The following is a 21,322-nucleotide window of genomic DNA, read 5'->3' on the forward strand; positions in this document are numbered from 1 at the left end:
ACAAATTGAGGGGTGATAGCTTTAAGACAGATGTTAGAGGCCGGTTCTCTACTCAGAGTGATAAGGGCATGGAATGCCCTACCTGCCAATGCAGTTAACTCAGTCACATTGAATAAGCACATGGATGATGATGGGATAGTGTAGGGGACGAGCTGAGAATAGTTCACAGGTCGGCGCAACATTGAGGACCGAAGGGCCTGTTCTGCGCTGTATTGTTCTATGTTCTATGTTCCAAGTTTAGAAAGAACAAACCAGAAACTTGCTCAGTGAGTAATGGAGAGGCAGTGGTGTATTGGTTACATCACTGGGCTATCAACCCAGATCCCTACGCTAATGTTCTGGGGACATCGGCTTGATTCCCATCATGACAAATGGTGAAATTTGAATTCAATGTTTATTTTTTTAAAAAAGCCTGCACATCCCTGGTCACTGTGAGCAATATAGCATGGTCAATCCACCTGCAAATCTTTGTACGGTGGGAGGAAAATGAAGCGCGCAACTGTAACCCACAGAGAGAATGTGCAGACTCCACACAGACAGTTGCCCTAGGCTGGAATCGAACCCAGTTGTGTAGTGCTGTTAGGCAGCAGTGCTAACCACTGAGCCACTACACAATCCCAAGGATCAGTTGCATGGTTGTTGGCAGGTGAAAGGTCTTTGTCGTTGATAACTGGTCACTAGTCCATTGACCAGTCCTTTTCTTGCCAACCAAATCTCCATCTGTACACCACCCCTCAACTCCAGTTTGTCTGCAAACACTTCTGTAACCCACAGCTGTATGAACCATGCTCGCTTTCCAACCATGCCTCAACCCTTGGCTTTTAAACTGTTCTTTTGTCATTGCAATTCATAATTAAAAAACACAAAATAAAAATACACGGTCTTTACACAAGAGCACGGTAAAGAGTTCTAGGTCATCTGAAATTTAAAGTCTGTTTTGCCTCAGATATCCCATGTAGTTTATTGGTTCTTCAATTATACATTTCTAAAAAAAAGAAACAAATCATCAAAAGCAAAAATAATCCCTTAATATAGGGCAGAAATATCTCCAATGTTGAGTTTAGGATTTTGCTAGCTTGTCAAGTTAATGTTTAGTTCAGTTGGCGGTTGCGTTATGATTTGGGTACTTGATCTCTTGAATAAGAATCCTCTGTTGAAAGTGTGTTTGGTACATTAGGTATATTCCACTGAATAACATGCTGCCTATTTGATTGACTTGATTTGATTAATTATTGTCACATGTACCTCAGCACAGTGAAAAGTTTTGTTTTGCATCCAGTGCAGGGAGATCATACCATACAAAGTGCTTTAGAGTAATAGAACAGATGGAGGAATACAATGTTATAGCTGCAGAGAAGGTGCACAAAGAGCAGGGTTGACATTAAGTTTAAAATTTGAGAGGTCCATTCAGAAGTCTAATAACAGTGGGGAAGAAGCTGTTCTCGAATCTGTTGATATGTGTGTTTAGGCTTTTGCATCTTCTGCCTGTCAGAAGAGGTCGGAAGAGTTTAAAACTAGGTTGGTGATAGTTATCATTTAGATTAGATTACTTACAGTGTGGAAACAGGCCCTTCGGCCCAACAAGTCCACACCGACCCGCCGAAGCTCAACCCACCCATACCCCTAACCTAAAACTATGGGCAATTTAGCATGGCCAATTCACCTGATCCACACATCTTTGGACTGTGGGAGGAAACCGGAGCACCCAGAGGAAACCCACGCAGACACGGGGAGAACGTGCAAACTCCACACAGTCAGTCGCCTGAGTCGGGAATTGAACCTGGGTCTCAGGCGCTGTGAGGCAGCAGTGCTGAGTATTCTCAGTCTTTTAGAAATAAATAGCTGCTTCCCTCCCACTCACCTACCCTCTTGTCCACTGATATGTAAAAGATGACTTGTTAGCGATCTGAAATAGGTGCCATGTTGATCAGTCCAAGAATGAAAAGTCTATGATTCCACAAACAGTGATGTGCTAGTAGGCAGGAGCTATCTTCTCTCCTGTTGTCCCCATAATACTTCATCTCAGATACAGGCAGGATGCTGCCAGACTTGAACTTAGATCTGAATTGAAAGAAAGAATAACTTCCATTTGTATAGCAATTGCCAAAGCCACAGGACATTCCAAAAGTACTTTACAGTCAATGAAGTACCTTACTGAAGTCTAGTCATTGTTATCCTGTAGGGCACCAGATTTGCACATGGGAAACTCAAAACCAGCAGCATCCATAATGGCTGGATCATCAATTTGAATGCATTTTGGTTGAGGGAAAGACATTGGCCAGAATGCTGGGGAAACATCCCCATTCCTCCTGCTGTCAGATCTTTAACATGTGCCAGACAGGGTCGACACGTCCTCAGTTTAACCAACTGTTTATGCTGTCTCAGTGCTTCCTTTAGTGTTTTGTTTTAAGCCAGAATACTGACGCTGAGGCCTCCTGAGCTTTAATGTTAACAAACATCTGTTTGAAATAAAAGCTCTCGGGTTCGACAAAGTTCTTAACATTGTTGTGTAGGTGGCAGTCAATGACGACAGGGTGAATGTTCACCATCAGATCCACACAGTCTCAATCTCAGCCCAGCCTTCTGCAGAGATCCTGGATGAAGGCCAGGCACAGCGTGACAGACAAGGGGTGGAGGTAAATTCAGGAACGGATCGCCTCCAGGATCTTGCAGCCCCTCCCACTCCCGGGCTCGCCAAGCAAGGCATGAACACTCCAACCCTTAACTCAAGTCAAAGCTCTCTCCACTGAGAGAGGGAAACCAGCTGTAGAGGAAATGGGGGATTAGAAATAACGATACAACATATAGTCATTTGAGATGTGTGAGCAGTTCTTTCACCTTGGGTGGAGTGTGCTGTAAACTGTAAATAGGCTCCCTCCAAATGTCTCCTCCATGTACAGCAATAGTCTTTATTAATTCAGGCAAGTGGGCATCACTGGCTGGGCCAGCATTCTTTATCTGTCCCCAGCTATTCTTGACAAGAGCTGCACATCAGTATCTTTTTAAATTCACTCACAGGATATGGCCAGGCCAGCATTTATTGTGCATCTCTCAATGCCTAGAGGATAGTTAAGAGTCGGCCACATTGCTGTGGGTCTGGAGTCACATGTAGACAGACTCAGTAAGGATGGCAGATTTCTTTCACCAGTTGGTGAACCAAATGGATTCTTCCAACAATTGACAATGGCTTCGTGGTTCATCTTTGGACCCTTAAATCCAAATTCTTTATTGAACTCCGATTCCAGCATCTGCCATGGTGGGATTTCAGCCCAGGTCCCCAGAACATTAACTGAGTTCCTGCAATTAATAGGAGAAAGTGAGGACTGCAGATGCTGAAGAGTCAGAGTTGAAAAGGGTGGCGCTGGAAAAGCACAGCAGGTTGGGGAGCATCCAGGAGCAGGAGAGTTGACGTTTCAGGCTTAAGCCCTTTGTCAGGATGCTCTGATGAAGGGTTTATGCTAAAACGTCGACTCTCCTGCTCCTCGGATGTTGCTTAACCTGCTGTGCTTTTCCAGCGCCAACCTTTACAATTCTGGGATTAATTGTCTACCGATGAGATCACTTGGGGCTTCCCTTCTATGCATTGACTGCAAAGCATTTTGGGATAGCCCCATGATGCAAAAGGAGCTATATAAATGAAAAGCAGCTGAGGTAAATTGAGCGGAAATTTCCCTGAGGATAAACGATTGGGCAGCCAGCTCAAGAAAACTGGCTGAACCTTGACGGGTTTAACTGTGTTCTCTCAACCCATTTAGCGGTGTGCGGCCCAGGAAAGGTTTAAGAATCTTTTTGCTGAACTTGGAAGATTAGAATGTTGCCCAGTCACCTGAATCACAGCTATCAGAATAGTTCCTGAAGTTTTATTCAAGACTGTGTGTAAAACGTCTACAATTTCCATTTAGACATGATCCAGGCACAGTTAGTGGTGGCGACTGAAGCATAGTGAGAAGCTGACTTAAGTCGACTTCAAGGGTTACCTTCGGAGGATGGTTACATAAAGTTTGTGCTGCCTTAAATAGACAAGGTTTAAGAAGTGAACTGATTTGATGTGCTTCATGTGGTTCAAGGACTTGTCTGGACTTGGAGAGAGAGAACTGATTTCCGTTGATGGCAGAATCCAGCGCAAGGGGCTTGGCTTTAAAATTAGAACTCAATTGTTCATGTGTCACATCAGGAAGCATCTCTTCACAGGAAGTATAATAGCAATCTGAAACACTCTGCCCAAAATGCAGTTGAATACAAGTCAATGGTAAATTACAGAATGGAGATTGATTTGGTTTGTTATTAATCAAACATATTAATCAAGCATATTAATTAAAGATATGGATTTGAGTTGGATAGATGAGAGTAACAGTCAACCATGATTTAGCAGAGTAACAGAAGCAGCTTGAGGTTTGGAACAGCCTCCTGTTGTTCCTATAAATATCAAGCAAAAAATTAAGAATTAAAGTCTCCATAGTCTGGTAGGGCTGCTCTTTCATTGGAGAGAGATGATGGTGGTGCTTTAACATGAGGGTCTGCATGCCTCAGGTGAGGGGAGAGATTGAGAAGGAGAGCCCTCCATGATAACTCAGCTGGTGAAGGTTTTTTTTTAATTTCAAAAATATACTTTATTTATAAAATATCTTTTTGTATATAGTTGCTGAAGCAGTTCGGTTCTGTACAATACCACGTGAAGGAAAAAAACATATATTGGAGTAATCCAGCAAACAAACAAAGGCATTTCTTACTTGTACAAAATAATATTTGAGACGTCACTGAGCTGATAACTGAACAGACCCCCATTTAATTTCAGCAGAAAGACCTTAGGCTGTGGTCTTTCCCCACTGTGCCTTGGCAGTAGCTGCCTCAAGCCCTAATGCGTCCCTCAGCACGTAGTCCTGGAGCTTGGAATGTGCCAGGCTGCAACACTCAATCAAGGTCAACTCCTTCAACTGGAAGACCAACATGTTTCAGGCAGACCAAAGATCATCTTTCACTGAGTTGATGGTCCTCCAGGCACAGTCAGGATTTGAACCCACACTGTCAGCGTTATTAGATTGCAAACTGGCCATCTAGCTGTATTGTTTAGGTGTAAACAATACCCTTAAGGAAGTTAAGCTTGTTCTTAGTTTTGAGTAAAAAATTATTTTTTTTTGTCTGAGCCAGTCAATTTGCTGCTGTTACGGGAGTGATTCTTGTGAACCTTGAAATTAAAAAAAGTGTTTCAATCTTCAAGAATAACACCTCGCGTCTTGATGAATTTGTTAACCACCTGTTCAAGCCAGTCCTTTAATGTATAAAGATTAATGGAGAACTTGCTCCTTGACTCCGGATGTATTTTCACAAGAGACGTGTGAAGGGTCTGTGCTTGTGTTTTACTTACTTATTTACCCAACTAAAGCAACACATCAGTGTCACCAGAACACAAAATAACCCTGCTATAATGGATATTGGGACCCAATCTTTGCCACTATGTTTAATAGCTACTGCAATAGCAGAGCGACATCAGAACACGCAATATTTCTCTGGGCAAAATACCAGGTAGAAGTAGACATGGCTACATTAGCATTCTAGCTGGTTTCAACTGGCATTTTTTTCCACCAAGTGGTACTTGTGTCCCTGAGCCACAACTCAACATGGTCCTTTAATCGAATATGTACATGGGAGATTTACCAGCCCAGTTTATTTTGTTTCAGTCTACTGCCTTGACAGAATTGAAAGAAGCATTAAAAGACTCTTTTGTCAAATCCACTCATAAACCCATCATTAGAAACCAAAAAAACAACAAGCTTCATCACCTTCTCAAAAGGTGTTAAAATATTTGGTGTGAAAATGCTTTGGTTAGCAACAGTCAATTACGTGTGAAGGAGCGAGCTTCCTTACTGAGTTGCTGGCTCAAAGTTATCGTACCATATTCAAGTTGGTTTCAGAATAAATTAGTGCTCTGATAAATGGCCAGATCCCTTTCTTCTGTTGCAGGATTATCTTCATCACGTGTGAGTGAAAACCAAAGATAATTGATCCCTTCTCACATGATGAAAAGCAGTCAGTTACTTCAGGGTGTGAGAGCTAACCCCCAAATGTGATTTGACCCAGGTATATTGGAGCACGGGAACTTTCTGTCTTTATGACCCTGCCTCACCTCAACACATACCCTTCAATCCTTCAAATCAATTTTGGTCAATTCGGAATCAAAGTAGTATCTATTAAAGGATGCAAAACAAATACCAAATGGAAAACAAGTTCATAATGTGAGTCACACAGACAGTGAGTAATGACTGACTGTCTCTCCAGCCCATTGTGGTGAATGTAGGTCATAGAATCCCTATTGTGGGGAAGCCAGCTATTTGGTCCATCAAGTCCACACCAACCCTCTGAAGAACATCCCATCTAGACCCACCCCATCCCCCGTAATCCTGCATTTCCCATGGCTAATCCACCCACCCTGAACATCCCTCGACACCCTGGGCAATTTAGCACAGCACTCCACCTAACCTGTACATCTTTGGACTGTGGGAGGAAGCCAGAGCACCTGGAGGAAGCCCACGCAGACACAGGGAGAATGTGCAAACTCCACACAGACTGTCACCCGAGGCAGGAATCATACCTGGGTCCCTAGCCACCTGCTAACCACTGAGCCACCATGCTGGCCGAAATGAATGTGACCAGCTGGTACTAGGGTGCTTGACAATTTTTTTCTAACTGTGGTGCAGTGAATGACTTGACCTGAGATCAAAAGCCTTTAAAAGTAGTAAGTTGAAAGTGAAGATCACTCCAATGTCTCAGTACTCACTGGAGCTTGAAAATTAAATACTCTTCGAAAATTCAGTGGTGACAACTGAGAGATTGTGCTCAGCAATTTCTCAATCTCATAGTCGCCCTTTTCTTCCAATGTTCAGGCTTGCAGTTTTCTTGAAGGAAACATTAATGTATTAATGCAAAAAGTTTCTCTTTGCAACAGAGAAAATATTGAAGTCAAATAGAGAAAAGACCTCGGACTAAACTTGAACAGTTGAGTCAATGATCTGAAGCATGGCCAATGGAGTTTAATTTGCATAAATGTATTGCATTTTGAGAGAAACAGACAAGGGCAGCACTTAGACAATTAAAAGTAGGGCTCTGGGTAGTGTCGTAGAACAGGGAGACCAAAGGCATCAGGTACATAATTCTTTGAAAATTGCCTCAGATGTCGACAAGGTGGTTAAGAAGACATTTAGCACACTTCATTGTTCAGACCTTTGAGTATAGGAGTTATGTTGAGTTAGTACAGGATAGTGGCGAGGTCTATTCAAGTTCTGGTCACCCTGTTAAAGGAAGGATATCATTAAGCAGCAGAGGATTCAGAAGAGATTTACCAGGATGTTGCCAGAATGGAAGGTTTGAGTTATAAGGAGAGACTGGATAGGCTGGGACTTTTTTAAATGTGTGTAGGAGTTTGACCTGAGAGGGGTTTATAAAATCATGAGGGAATCACATAAGGTGAATGGCAGGTGTCTTTACCCAGTGGTGGGAGATTTCAAGATGAAAGGGATAAATTTTAAGGTGAGAGGAGAAAGATTTAAGAAAGACATGAGGGATTTCTTTTTACACAGACATTCATGTGTGGAATGAACTTCCAAAGAAAGTGGTGGGTACGGGTACAGTTACAATATTTAAAACAAATTTGGGTAAGTACATGAATAAGAAATGTTTGGAGGGATGTGGCCCAAGTGTAGGCAGGTGGGACTAGTTTAGTTTGGGATTATGGTCAGCGTGGACTAGTTGGACCCAAAGGTCTGTTTCCACACTGCATGACCCTAAACCCTCTAAGCCAAGGAGGGATTTAGTTTCGGTCTTCCTGATCTCAAGTAATGGCAAGGAATGTTAAAGTTGTTTTTGGTCTGGCAATGTCTGCTGTCAGCTCCTAACTCAGCAATACCTGTTCACACATTTCTCCTGCACTCGCTGGTCTACATTGGCTCTTGGTCCAGGAACATCCTTGAATTTAAAATTCTCGTCCACGTTTAAGTCCTTCTACTGCTGTAATTTCCTCCAGTCCTGGGACACGCTGAGATCTCTCTGCTCTTCCAAGTCTGGTAGATTTGTGCAAACCCTGAGTGCCATCACTCTATCATTATCAGCAGTGACTTCAATTGTCAAAGCTTTAAATTGTAGGATCCGCTCTGTAAACCTCTCCATCTCCATACCTCATTCCCCTCCACAAAGACACCTCTTAAAAATGACCACTTTGACCAAATGTTTAGCTCCTGTTCTAGCGCCCTTATCCCATGTGGCTGTGTCCATGTTTTCTTCAACTCTGTTCCTGCAAAGTTCTGTGGAATGTTTTCCAATGTCAAAGACACTGGATAACTCCAAATTGCTGATGGAAGAAGACCCAAACGAATATTGAATTGAGACGATCATTCTCAACTGAAAATGTGTTGCTGGAAAAGCGCAGCAGGTCAGGCAGCATCCAAGGAGCAGGAGATTCAACGTTTCGGGCATAAGCCCGAAACGTCGAATCTCCTGCTCCTCGGATGCTGCTTGACCTGCTGCGCTTTTCCAGCAACACATTTTCAGCTCTGATCTCCAGCATCTGCAGTCCTCACTTTCTCCTCGATCATTCTCAATTACCCTGCAGCCTAACAGCAGTTCTGTAGGTAATCCTGTTTAGTCATTATCTGTTTCACAGCTCCTGATGAGTAAAGGGAAACTGCTAGTCAAGGTGTAGAGCATAATAAATTTAGCAGGTACAAGGTTGGTGCCCCATAAAATGTACTCAACCCCCGTATTGATATTTCTAAGTTCCCTTTCCATCTTAAGAAGACTCCATAAAGAACCAAATTTAAAGATTTAGATATGTTATGCGCATCAAAGATGGAGGACAACATAAGGTTGCCAATCCTTCAAGATTGACCTGGTGTCTCCAGGAAAATGGGATTAAAATTCAGTGCACTGTTATGAGAAAATACAGGAGAGAAAACACCACAGGACATTAAAAAGGAATCACGTATTGTTTTTTGTATTTTTCTTCATATGTTTCTGTTGAATTGTGATGATGTTTGGGGAAATCTTCCCATTGTATAGTCAACAGTTTTTTTTCCCCCAGTTGAGTAGGTGGGCACTGCAGGAATGGACAGGTCCGACAACCAATGGAAACCATGTGAAGTGGAACATTTGGAGTTGGGAAGTCAAACGATGATACCCAGAATTGTCCACCTTAGAAGCATGTAAAATATTGCTGTGTGGATGATGCAATGCAGTGGTGCATGGTGGGAGGTAGATTAGCATGAGCCGTTCATTCTTAATGGCTGTACCATCTTTAACCCCAACACCAGGTTAAAGTCCAACAGGTTTATTTGAGGCGTATGACCCTCTGGGTAAACCACCACCAGCCATCTCCCTTTATTGGGAGAGTAACCCTATGGGCCAGTAACATTATTACAACTATTGATCATAATTGCCCTGATAGTCTTTGAATATTCAGTAGATTTTGCTGGTTTTTAAGTTTCTGTTTAAATGTGAAGCAGAGTTTTCATGTGATAACTATCTTTAGTTGAACACATAGTCAAAATTCCTCAAGGGTGTGTTGCTCCTTCATCAGGTTCACTTCCAAATAAACCTGTTAGACTATAACCTAGTGTTGTGTGATTTTTTTAACTTTGTCCACCCCAGTCCAACACCAGCACCTCCACACTATCTTTATTCCTGACATGGTGCCTATTCAGTTGAACTTCTTGTCAGTAAAGAAACTTAGTGAGTCTTGATAAGTATTGTCTTTATCCTGAATGCAATAACATTGCTCTGAGGAGATTAGCAAAATACCTTATGCTGGAATAAAATTGCAGGCACGTTAAAGCAAATATGACACATCTGAATTAACCAATATTAGCACACGGACTTCTGCCTTCTGAATTCTAGAATATTATTTATTTATTTGGGTCCCTGAGGAATTAATTATGAGCCAACTTTTAACAAGTGCTGAAGAATATTTACCATAAGAATCAATTCACGGATTATGTTATAGCATTGATTCCAATATCAAAGAGAATAGAGTAATTAAAGATGGTCAATTTTTTGTATAGTAAATGATCTACATGGAAGTGAATAGTCAATAATTTTCTTCCCTTGAGGAATTTTCACTATGTGTTCAACTAAAGATAGTTATCACATGAAAACTCTGCTTCACATTTAAACAGAATCTTAAAAACTACCAAAATCTACTGAGTATTCAAAGACTGTCAGGGCAATTATGATCAATAGTTGTAATAATGTTACTGGCCCATAGGGTTACTCTCCCAATAAAGGGAGATGACTGGTGGTGATTTACCCAGAGGGTCATACGCCTCAAGCAAGGGGAGAAGGAGAATCCTTCATGATAACCTTAGTCACTGCAGGAATTAAACCCACTTTCCCAGCATCACTCTACATTGCAAACCAATGGACTGAGCAAACTGATCCCCTGTCTTTCAACTTTTGTTTAAGAGGGCATCCTGACAGACTTTGACTTTCTGTGCTGAGAAACCGTGGCTGTTCTGCTGCTGCTTTATCATGCACAATGTTGCCTTGAGTTAGGTTTTTGCCACTTTGGAAATGTCATTCTTAACAACAATATTCTTTGTTGATTATTCATGGTCTAGAATTTGAGAAATAAAAAAAAACATTATTTTCTGTTCAGGCGGCTATTACTTTCCAGCATTTAAAATTATTTACAAGTTTGTGTTTAGCAAAATTTCTGATGCCTATTCTGCCTAAATCCACATTTAAATTTAACACTTTCATTGCTGGTTTAATCTCATAATTTTATTTACATCATCATAGTGACCTCACACCCTTAAGATTTTGAAAGCTTCTTAAGTTGAGAGGGCAAAGAATCTGAGCATGAATCACTATGGAGCTGTCTGAGGCAATTTATTATGTTTTCTCTGGATTTTGGAGAACAGTTAAGAGAAAGGAGAGAAATTAGGAGCTCAGAGACAACCCATTGCTATTTGTGAAAAAAGCGTCATTTGAATTGAAATTATTTCAGCCAGTTTCCAATTATCGTAGCCACTCCACCAACCACAACTATCTGATTTTTCTCCCAGTGTTGCTTTCACTAATTATTGTTTCCAATGTTTTAGACTCCAAAAATCGTGACTTCCAATTTACAGAATGTGCACACATGAGCAGAGATGGGGCATGTCATTTTTGAGAGTAACGTTTTGGCAGCTAATACAGACACTTCACCAGTGTAGCATGGTGGTTGCTATGACGAACTTTGAATTGAAAAGCACAACCCAGCTCACTGAACCTTGCCAGTGATATAATTAGAAAAAGCCGTCCTTTTGTTCAGCTCCATTGAGTTGATAGAAAATGGACAAGTCACTTTCTATCTTCCGAAACTCGGCGCGTATCAAAGTATCAGTCCACTGCTTGTACTCTGAGGAGTTCAACCATTTGCATCTTTCCCCATTTGCAACCTTTGCACTTTATTTTCCCCAGTGCGTACTTTCCCTGCAGCACTGCTATTGGAAAAATAATGTTTGTTATGCGGCAGAATTGCAAAGCTGTCAGCATGGTTCCAGGCTGGATGTTGCAGTTGAGAGCTGATCAGAGATGAGTGATGCACTTATAGGGGACTGTCGTAGCTACTGTAAATTATAGGGGGAGGTCATGTTGCAGCTGTACAGCACATTGGTTAGGCCACTTTAGGAATACTGTGTGCAATTTTGCTTTCCCTGCTATAGGAAAGATGTTGTGAGACTTGAAAGGGTGTAGAAAAGATTTACAAGGATGTTGCCTTGTAAAGGGTTTGAGCTAGAGGGAGAGGCTGAATAGACTTGTGCTATTTTCCCTGAAGTACGGAGGCTATAGGGTGACCTTATAGAGGTCAATAAATCATGAGGGGCATGGGTAGGATAAACAGATAAGATCTTTTCCCCAGGGTGGGGGAGTCCAAAACTAGAAGGCATAGGTTTAAGGTGAGAGGAAAAAGGTTTAAAGGGACCTAACGGGCAACTTTTTCATGTGGTTTGGAATGAGCCGTCAGAGGAAATGGTGGAGGCTGGTACAATTACAACATTTTAAAGGCATTTGATGGGTATGTGAATAGGAAGGATTTGGAGGGATATGGACCGGTTGCTGGCGAGTGGGGCTAGATTAGTTTAGGATACTGGTTAGCATGGATGTGTTGGAACGAAGGGTCTGTATCTATGTCGTGCGTCTCTATGGCTCTATGACTTTGTTTTTGCTTCTTCCATCATATGATTCGGACACAGAAATCTTGGTTAGCACTGACATGACATTCCATTCATCAAAAAAACTGAGCAGGATGTAAATAGATTTCTTTTTGCTCCATCCCTGGATATAAAATACAAAGGATTGCTATGAAATGAAAAGAGCCATATAAATCGGAAAAACTGTGACCAGGATTCATCTTGCAACCGTGTTTCCCCAGACAATTAGATCGTTTATTGACTCATTATCCCTTGATACCTCTAACTAATGAAAGCCCAACTATCAATGTATTGAATGCTCCCATTCACTCATGTTCTTGTGGCACAGCGGTAGTGTCCCTGCCTCTGAGGTAGGAGGGCCAGGTTTGATTCCCATCTGCTTCAGAGGTGTGCCCCAGCACTTCTGAACACTTTGGGTGTTTGTAGTCATTCTTTAACCGGTATGATTTGGTTATTATCACACTGTGGGATCTTGTTGTGCATGTACCTGGTAGCTGCGTTGCGTATGTTAACAATAGTGACATCTCTTCAAAAAATATTTCATAGATTGGAAAACCCCTTTGGGATGGGGTGGGGGTGGGGTCCTGAGGTTGTGGAAGGTTGTGATAAAGGCAACTTTTTCTCAGTTCATTAAAACAAAAAATGGGCTGAAAGATGACATGTTTAGTCTAGTTTTAGCGTCTGGTGCTCATCAAGACATTTTGCAAGAATAGCAATGAGAAAAGGTGAGTAACATTTTTTACTTGTTAGCTGTGCTCCCAGTTCCAGTTTACTTGGGAAACAGCGCAGCCTGTATATTTGGTTAGCAGCCTGGCCTGAGTGACGGTCACCCCCTCCCAGCAGCTTGTTGAGTACCTTGCTATTGTGCATGGCCAACTGGAGAGGTCTGGGATTGAGGTGGGTCATCTTGTTGTCCATTTTATACCTTTGAGAGAGGAGGATGCTGAATTGTTGGTCAGTCGGCCCTGATTGGTAGAGATGTTGCCATGGAGAATTCACACCAATCAATCAATCAACGCTCTCTTCTTGTGCAGTTGAAAGTATTGTTTCCCTCGACAAAGAAACTAGGCGCGGAAGTAGGCCATTCTGCCCTTCAAGTCTGCCCTATCATTCAGTATGATCATGGATGAGCCTATACCTCAGTGCAATATTCCCAGTGCAATTTCCTTCATAGCCCTTGGTCCCTTTAATATCTAAAAATTAATCGTTAATTGTTTTCTTGACATTGTCCTTCTTGATGAGCACAAGATGGAAAATCTCAAAAAAAGTCTTTTGTTTTCCAGCAATACTCAAAGTCTGTATTACCAAACAAAAACAAGAGAAGTTGGCTTTCACAGTGCTTTAGAGCTGAAAATGTGTTGCTGGAAAAGCGCAGCAGGTCAGGCAGCATCCAAGGAGCAGGAGAGTCGACGTTTCGGGCATGAGCCCTTCTTCAGGAATGCACAATGCTTTCACAGTGCCTTGTATGTTCCCTATAGGTTGGTGGGCATTGGTAACTGCTACAGGAGGGCATGTCTGATGAGGTCTCATTTACAGCCCTAAACACAACAAGTGAATTAACAGACTTAGAGTTGACAGGTCCTTAGCAGTGAAGAAGGCCCTTTGGCCCATTGAGTCTGTGCCAGTCAAAAAACAATCGCCTAACTATTCTAACCCCGTTTCCAGTACTTTGGTCCATAGCCGTGGCATCGCAAGTGGACATCTAAATATTGGTGGAAATTTAGGAGAGTTTCTGTATCTACCACTTTCACAGGGAGTCTCGTGTGCATTGGGAGCTAGATCTCTCTCTTTTCTCTGTCTGGCACCAAGAGTTCCAAATTCCTATCACACTCTGACTTAAAAAAAAGATTTCATCTCCTCAATCTTCTGCTGATTATTGTCAATCTATAACCTTCCGGTCACTGATTCCTCCATCAGTAAGAAGATTTCTACACTATCTACACTGTCTAAGCCCCCCCCCCCCATGGTTTTATGCATGTCAATCATGTCCCACCCCCTTTCAGTCTCCTGAGCCCCAAAGAAACTATATTGTGGTTTCCTACTGATGGAGAGAGACCAGATTCTACCCTGTCGGACATTATGGAAAGGGTGGTCCAGCACTATCACCAAATAACAAACCATCATCGGTGTGGGGATTGACCACAGTGCCGGATCCACCAAAGCCCCCAGAGTCTGCAGCCTGTAGCTGCAATTGGGACAAAGAAGAGAGGGGGGATTTAACGTAACAACCTGCAGTCCCCCAACATTCCCCGGATACGGGTAGAAAGAATTTAGAAACATTCACTAACACGACACGAGTGAGACACCTGCAATGATAAAGATTACTCCTTGTGTGATGAGATCCATTGAATCTAAAATGGGAACATACCCCGACTCAAGATATAACACCTTCTTTCCAACACATTTCGTGATTTCACAGTTTCCCCAGGTGCCTTACAGCTAATGAAGATGATAGTAGAGGAAAACATAACAGTCATTATGTGCACAGCAAGATCCCACAATGCAATAAATGGCCAGATTAAGACATTTAGATGTTAGTTGAAATATTGGCCTTTAGGATGTTGGGTAGAATTTAGCTATTCTAAATTAGGTAACGCCACAAATTTGTTTTGTTTTACTTGGTTGAAATTGTAGATGGGACCTTGGGTTAAGGTCTTATCTGTAAGACTGCCCTTGGAATTGAACTGAAGTGAGCTTACCAGTGCAGGCATGATGGGCCAAAAGGCCTCTGTCTCTGAGATTCTCATACATATACCATTCGAAGCATGCGAGTTCATTGAATCATTTTACTTTTTCTCCTCCCTTTTCCCCAGTGTTCCTTTTTGCCGAAATTCTCCATTTACATTGAGACAAAATATGAAGACAACAACGGCTGCAATGATCATGTAAGTCCTCTTGTGGGTCAGAGCATTAGACACCGTCACACCGAAACCATCGCACTGTCGAGCTGAGTACATATTTATTCTAATGTTTGTTTTTCCTGATTGAAGGTTGATCTGCCCTGACTTACATTTTTCATGTTTGTGTTGCATGACTCGTTGTGGTGCTGCTAAGCTACTGGGGACAAAGTCTTTGTCATGCAATCACGCGTGACATCGAGAGCCCGATCTCTCTCTATACCCGGTCTGGCACCAGGAAAAGTAGCCAATCCTGCTGGTCAGCCCCAAAAGGCCACAACACCAAACTCAGTCTGGAGAGGGGAAATATTAGCCATTCTTGCTATCTCCTGGCCCCTTTCCCAGTCCTGGCAGAAATGGAGTCAGGGATTAAAATGGAGCTGTTCCAGTTGTCACACAGTTTTAGCTAATTTTAGACATTGAGTAAGTTTCGCCTTGCCCCCTACCTAATGACTTTTGCCGTCTGCCTGAAACCCGAAACCATCTGTTCCTGCCCATCCACCAGCCCCTGCTTTCTTTACCCATTTTGGAGGTGAAGGAAGGGTACCATTAGTTAAAGGCTGGTGTATGTAGGCATCAAGAACCAACAGTTCACCTCTCCAATGTTATAGAGCTCCAGTAGATGCCTTAAGAGAAAACCTGTTTGGGACAACACTGTAACAGAGCTGGGTGGGCAACTCACATTAAACTGTGTAACCGATGCCCCAATTACTCCATCCATGCACAGAGGAAGGTGTGAGCTGTATCCCCTGTGTAGACTGGGAGGGTAAAAAATCTGAAAGAAGTGCACATCTGTCCAAAGATGTGCAGGTTAGGTGAATTGGACATGCTAACTTGCCCGTAGTGTTAGATGCATTAGTCAGAAGGAAACGCATCGGGGTGGGTTACTCTTCGGAGGATCAGTGTGGACTTGTTGGGCCAAAGGGCCTGTTTCCACACTGGAGAGAATTTAATCTAATAACTGTGTTCCCAAATGCTCCATTATGGTGGAGGCACTTACTGACTCAGAAGGAGCACTTCTGAAGAAGAGTCAGTGTTCGTTCTGTTTCTCTTTCTGCTGCTGAGATCCTCCAGCAATCCCGGTGTTTATTTCAGATTTCCAGCATGTGCAATATTTGGTCTTTAATCGCTCAGCCGATTCCTCTCCTGTATCCCGACAGATTTTCGACTCAGACAAAAACCACACGGATCACGAGGTGTGTTTCCTGGACATCGCTTATGACGAGATTCCGGACCGTTACTACAAGAGTTCAGAGGTGAGTGTCCCTTCGCGGGTCCAATCCCAACAACAACTGGGAGTTGATGCTGACCGACCAGTTCACAATGCTGCTTATTCACAATGCAGTTTCCCATTTTGTTGATGTTTTTGCACAGTGAGGCCGCTGCACCTTAGAAATGAGCCTTTCTGTGTTTATGTTACTCAAGAACTTACGCTCGGAACGTTGACACTCCTGCTCCTCAGATGCTGCCTGACCAGCTGTGTTTTTCCAGCAGCACACTGTTTGACTCTGGTTTCCGTGTCCACCATTAATTACGCCTCTCTGCATAAGTCAGTCTGCATTGGGCGGGGGAGGGGAGTGGTGAATGGGCTGGTTCTGTCGTGGGCATACACTCATGTCTGTGTACACTCCTGTCTCATTGAGCTGAGCAGTAACCTCACCTTTTCATTGGATAAGATGCTGTGAAATGCTGTTTGTCAGCATGTAGGCTGTTTGATTCTCAGCAAACTTAATTTGGAGTAGCACAAGCAAAATCTTTGTTGTCCATATTCCAGGTTCCTTTATTCCTTTATTCTGTGAGGTGACTCCACTTGTTGGAACTGGATTAATAATCTGTGGAACGGCAAGCACTTGTTGGGGGAGGATGCAGAATGGGCGATGTATGTCACCTAGGATCACTGTGAAAAGAAAAAAATGATTTGTACTTAAACAGCACCTTTCACATCCCCAGAATGAAACATCTTACAGCCAATTGGTGCACAGCGAGGTCTCAAAAACAGCAACACACTAAATTGTTTGAATGATTGAGGGACTTAAATGTTGTTTGAAAAGTGTGGCACTAGAAAAGCACAGCAGGACAGGCAGCTTCCAAGGAGAGTCACCGTTTCAGGCATTAGCCCTTTCATAATGTTGACAAGGCATTGTGGGGTGGGAAAAGGATCTTTTATGTCTTCACTGAACCCAAAAGACAGCACCATCGACCATGTGGCCCTCCCTCAGTGCTGCAGTTAAGAATCAGCCTAGATTGATCAGCCAGCTTCTGGAGTGGCATTTGAACCCAGAACCTTCTATTTCTGAGGGAATAGTGATACCCTCCAAGCTATGGCATCCCAATAATGAGGGGCACTTTGGCTCGATGGTGCGAGAGCGGTCTTCTGGATGCCAGGATGGAAGGGAAGTGGGAAATGTCAGTTACTTTATTTATTAATATCATTCATGGGACATTCCTGTCATCCATAATTGCCCCAGAGGGCAGCTAAGAGCCAATGATATTTCTGTTGGTTGGGAGTGACATGGAGGCCAGACTAGGTGAGAATGGTAGATTGTCTTTCCCAAAGGCTATTAATGAACGAGTTGGGTTTTTCCTGACAATGGTCATCATTCCAGATTTTTATTGGATTCAAATTCAAATTCTACCATCTGCTGTGGATTTGAACCCAGGTCCCCAGAATATTTATTGGTTAATAGTCTAATGATTTAATACCTTTCCATTACCATTACCTCTCCAATACACAACATCAGCTAATGACCTTCCCCAATGTCTAATACTGATCCAGTTGGTTTCACTTCCACTTGCCCTTTGAAAACCTTTAACATGGCCAGGAGATTGTTCACCCTGTTTGCCTGGCAATGCCCACTGCTTTTCATCCGTTCCTACACTTCATCAAATGAATGTCTTGCACCAACAGGACCTCCGATATTTTGCGTCGGTGAAGACTGGACGGGGTCCGCTGAAGGAGGGTTGGAGGGATGACCCCTCACCCGTCATGTGCTCATACAAACAAGTGACAGTCAAGTTCGAAGTCTGGGGTTTGCAGACAAGAGTGGAGCAGTTTGTTCAGAAGGTGAGCAACACCGAAAGGTGATTGTGTGCCTGTTGTGATTGTTACTTCTGTTTGCGTTTGATCTGTTAAGGTTACCTCGGAGTAATTATCTTAATGATACTCTTAACCTCCCCATTGCACCTCAACGTTGTAAAGGTGAAAGCTATAACCAAGAGCAGAATCAAAAGTTGCTTCTATAGATTCTAAGCCCAATTTTCATCTTGCTGTGCTGGCAGTAAAGGGGCAGGCACACAGTTAAAATATTAAAATGTTAACGTTGCTCAGATCATTGAGTATCGGAGTTGGGATGTTATGTTGAGGTTGTACAGGAGGTTGGTGAGGCCTCTTCAAGAGTACTGTATCAGGTTCTGATTGTCCTGTTATAATATCCTTCCTGTTAAGCTGGAGAGGGTTCAGTAGAGATTTACCAGGACATTGATAGGAATGGAGGACTTGAGTTATAAGGAGAGGCTGGATACATTGGGACTTCTTTCACTGGAGCATAAGAAATGAGGGATGTTTGAGTATCAGGGGTTCTGTTCACCCTGAGCTGGTTCTAAGGGAATTGGATCAGTGTCAAGTCCTCTCCACATGTAAATGAAGGGTGACTTGGTGACAGGATACTGGCCTCTGGAGTTATTTCTGGTTTGAGAACTCAGAACCTTTGGTTGCACAGTGAATGCCTTAAACTGCTCAAAAATGATGAGGTCATCAAATGCTGTTGCAGGGGCAACACTGTCCTCGGTTTCCTCACTGAAATAGATCAGTAACGGCAAATAGCTGAGTTATTCATTCATGGGATGATGTTAGTCCACTTCAAGAGGACTCTGAAAATGGTCAGTTTTTCTCCACATAAGGTCAGGTTTTAGTTGCTGAAGTTGTTTGGTGTTAAATCATTTCCACTGGCTTTATCATCTGCTTGGAAAGTATGTGATTGGATTTGAAAGAAAGCCCTCAAGATTTTTCTGAAGCCAACGTTTACAAGCCGGAAAATGAAACCACTTTATGGGATTAAGGGAGCACTGATTAAATATAAATGTCTTCATGGCAGCTTGACAAAGAGCTGATTTACTCACTCATCTGGGATCTGGGACAGCTGGCTTCATGCAGTTGAACGTCACACACACATTCACTGAGCTACCATAGAATCCCTACAGTGTGGGAGCAGGCCATTTGGCCCATTAAGAGACAAAGAGGATTTTACCCAGACCCACCCCATCCCTGTAACCCTGCATTCCCCATGGCTTATCCATTTAACCTGCTCATTCCTGAATACTATGGGCAATTTAGCCTGGACAATCTGCCTGATCTGCACATCTTTGGATTGTGGGAGGAAACCGGAGCACCCGGAGAAAGCCCACACAGTCATGGGAAAGAACATACAAACACCACACAGGCAGTTGTCTGAATCGAACCTGGGTCCCTGGTTCTGTGAGGCGGCAGTGCTAACCACTGAGCCACCATGCTGCCAGGAACAGGAAGATCCCAGGTTTGATTTCCCAGTCTTTGCTGAGGCATAGTGCAGTGATTCATGTTAGTACACCTCCCCACACACCATTTGATCTGTGGAGGAGCTCGGCTTCCTACTAATCCCCTGCTCGACAACATGTCTAGATAGAGATCAAAGGCAGCAGTTACAACTGAGCCACTTGGGAGAATACTCCTTGAGTCTTTGGATCTGAATGCTGGTTTTCCACCCAGTCTGATATCTCTCGCTGTTGATTCACAGAGAGTTAAGTGAGGCAGGAAAGAAAGCAATCCAATTGATCCATGAATTTTCAACCCTTAGACCAAGACACAAGGATCAAACTCCACGAGGACACCTTCCTGGTTTGTTTGCCAACTTCTGTACATGAGTAATGGGGAATAGGGCAAGGGACTGTTCATCACAGGAAAGAACCTGTCAGGAGAATAATTCCAGGAAAGAAAAGGGACAGGATCCTGGCGGTAAGATCAGGAAAAGACTGATTGATGATCTCCCAGCATTTGCAAAGGATTTATTCTCAGAGTGATGCATGCAGGAAGTATGGGTGGATTCTCAATGACCTCATTTCCATTCTCACAGTTGCTGCTGGGCTTTGAAATGTGTCAAACTCCCCAATGACGTCCTGCAAACCGCGTGAATGCCGGAGGTACTCAACAGGTCTGGCAGCATCTGTAGAGAGAGAAATGGAGTTAATGTTTTAAGTCCTGTCTGACCCTTCTTCAGACCTGATGATGAGGAACTGGGACAGAGTGATAGGAATGACCTGTACATGTTAACAGAGGGATCAATGTCCGTAGGGCGTGGATTGAAAATAATCGGGAGAAGGATTCAAGGGAAATTGAGAAACTCTTCCACCTGGATGACGTTGGGGGATCTGCAAGTCGCCTACAGAGGTTGAGAGAGATGGAAGACTTCAAGAAATTTAAAAATCGTTTGATCTACCATAGGCTACAGGGCTACAGGTCAAGAGTTGGAAGGTGGGAATAAGACTAGATAGGCCCAATGGATGGTTTTTGGTGCAGTTAATATCTAATGTTCCTATAAATTGATCATTACTCACCTGTTTCTCCCACAGCCACCCAAACTCTGTCGGTCTCTGGTAACATTTTGCATTTTTGGAATCAGTTCCTTAAATGGTTATTGCTTTGGCCTCTTTAAATGTAACAGATATGAGTTACTGGTCTGACTTCTTATTTTCACATAATTGTTATCAAAGAGTAACTGAAGACATTTGCAACCTGCAAAAATGGATTGGAACCAATTGTACTTCTTTAAAGAGACTGACAGATGTTCGTGTCAGTGTTAGACACTAGACTGGGCCGAAACAGAACCACTCCGAATCGGGATGGAGTTCCTTGGCAGTCAGGAACTTTGTCCATGTCCAAGAACCACAGTGGAGCCCCCTGCTGGTTGTTCTCCTGCACTACATTAGGTGAAAATAAAGGGTGGATTTTAATGCCCTCCCTCAACCCTGATTAAGTAACTGGTGGGAAGGGTAGTTTAAGGCCCTATCTCACTGCGACACAGATTGCAGTGGATGGAAGTGGCACACTAATTGTGAGAAACAAGTCGGGGACTGGATTGTGGGCAACCAGAAGCAAGAATCTGTCAGTCGCAGGCACTCAGTGGCTGATTGAGAGGCCCCACTACCCTTGCTGATCAACAATGCACCCGACCTGTGAAGATATTAGACATGGAATGGTGGTGGTGCTTCCTA

General features: G+C 43.0%; 1 protein-coding gene across 1 annotated transcript in view; it reads left to right on the top strand.

The window, feature by feature from the left end:
• LOC132825352 (cytoplasmic phosphatidylinositol transfer protein 1-like) overlaps nt 1-21,322 on the top strand; it is a 208,708-nt gene that overhangs the window by 130,116 nt on the left and 57,270 nt on the right. Inside the window, exons 6-8 of the mRNA XM_060840514.1 lie at nt 14,993-15,064; nt 16,237-16,332; nt 17,985-18,140. Of these exons, the coding sequence (XP_060696497.1) occupies nt 14,993-15,064; nt 16,237-16,332; nt 17,985-18,140 (324 nt within the window). The remainder of the gene's footprint in view (nt 1-14,992; nt 15,065-16,236; nt 16,333-17,984; nt 18,141-21,322) is intronic.

Source organism: Hemiscyllium ocellatum, chromosome 20 (assembly GCF_020745735.1).
Source record: "Hemiscyllium ocellatum isolate sHemOce1 chromosome 20, sHemOce1.pat.X.cur, whole genome shotgun sequence".
In the NCBI taxonomy this organism is placed as follows: Eukaryota; Metazoa; Chordata; class Chondrichthyes; order Orectolobiformes; family Hemiscylliidae; genus Hemiscyllium; species Hemiscyllium ocellatum.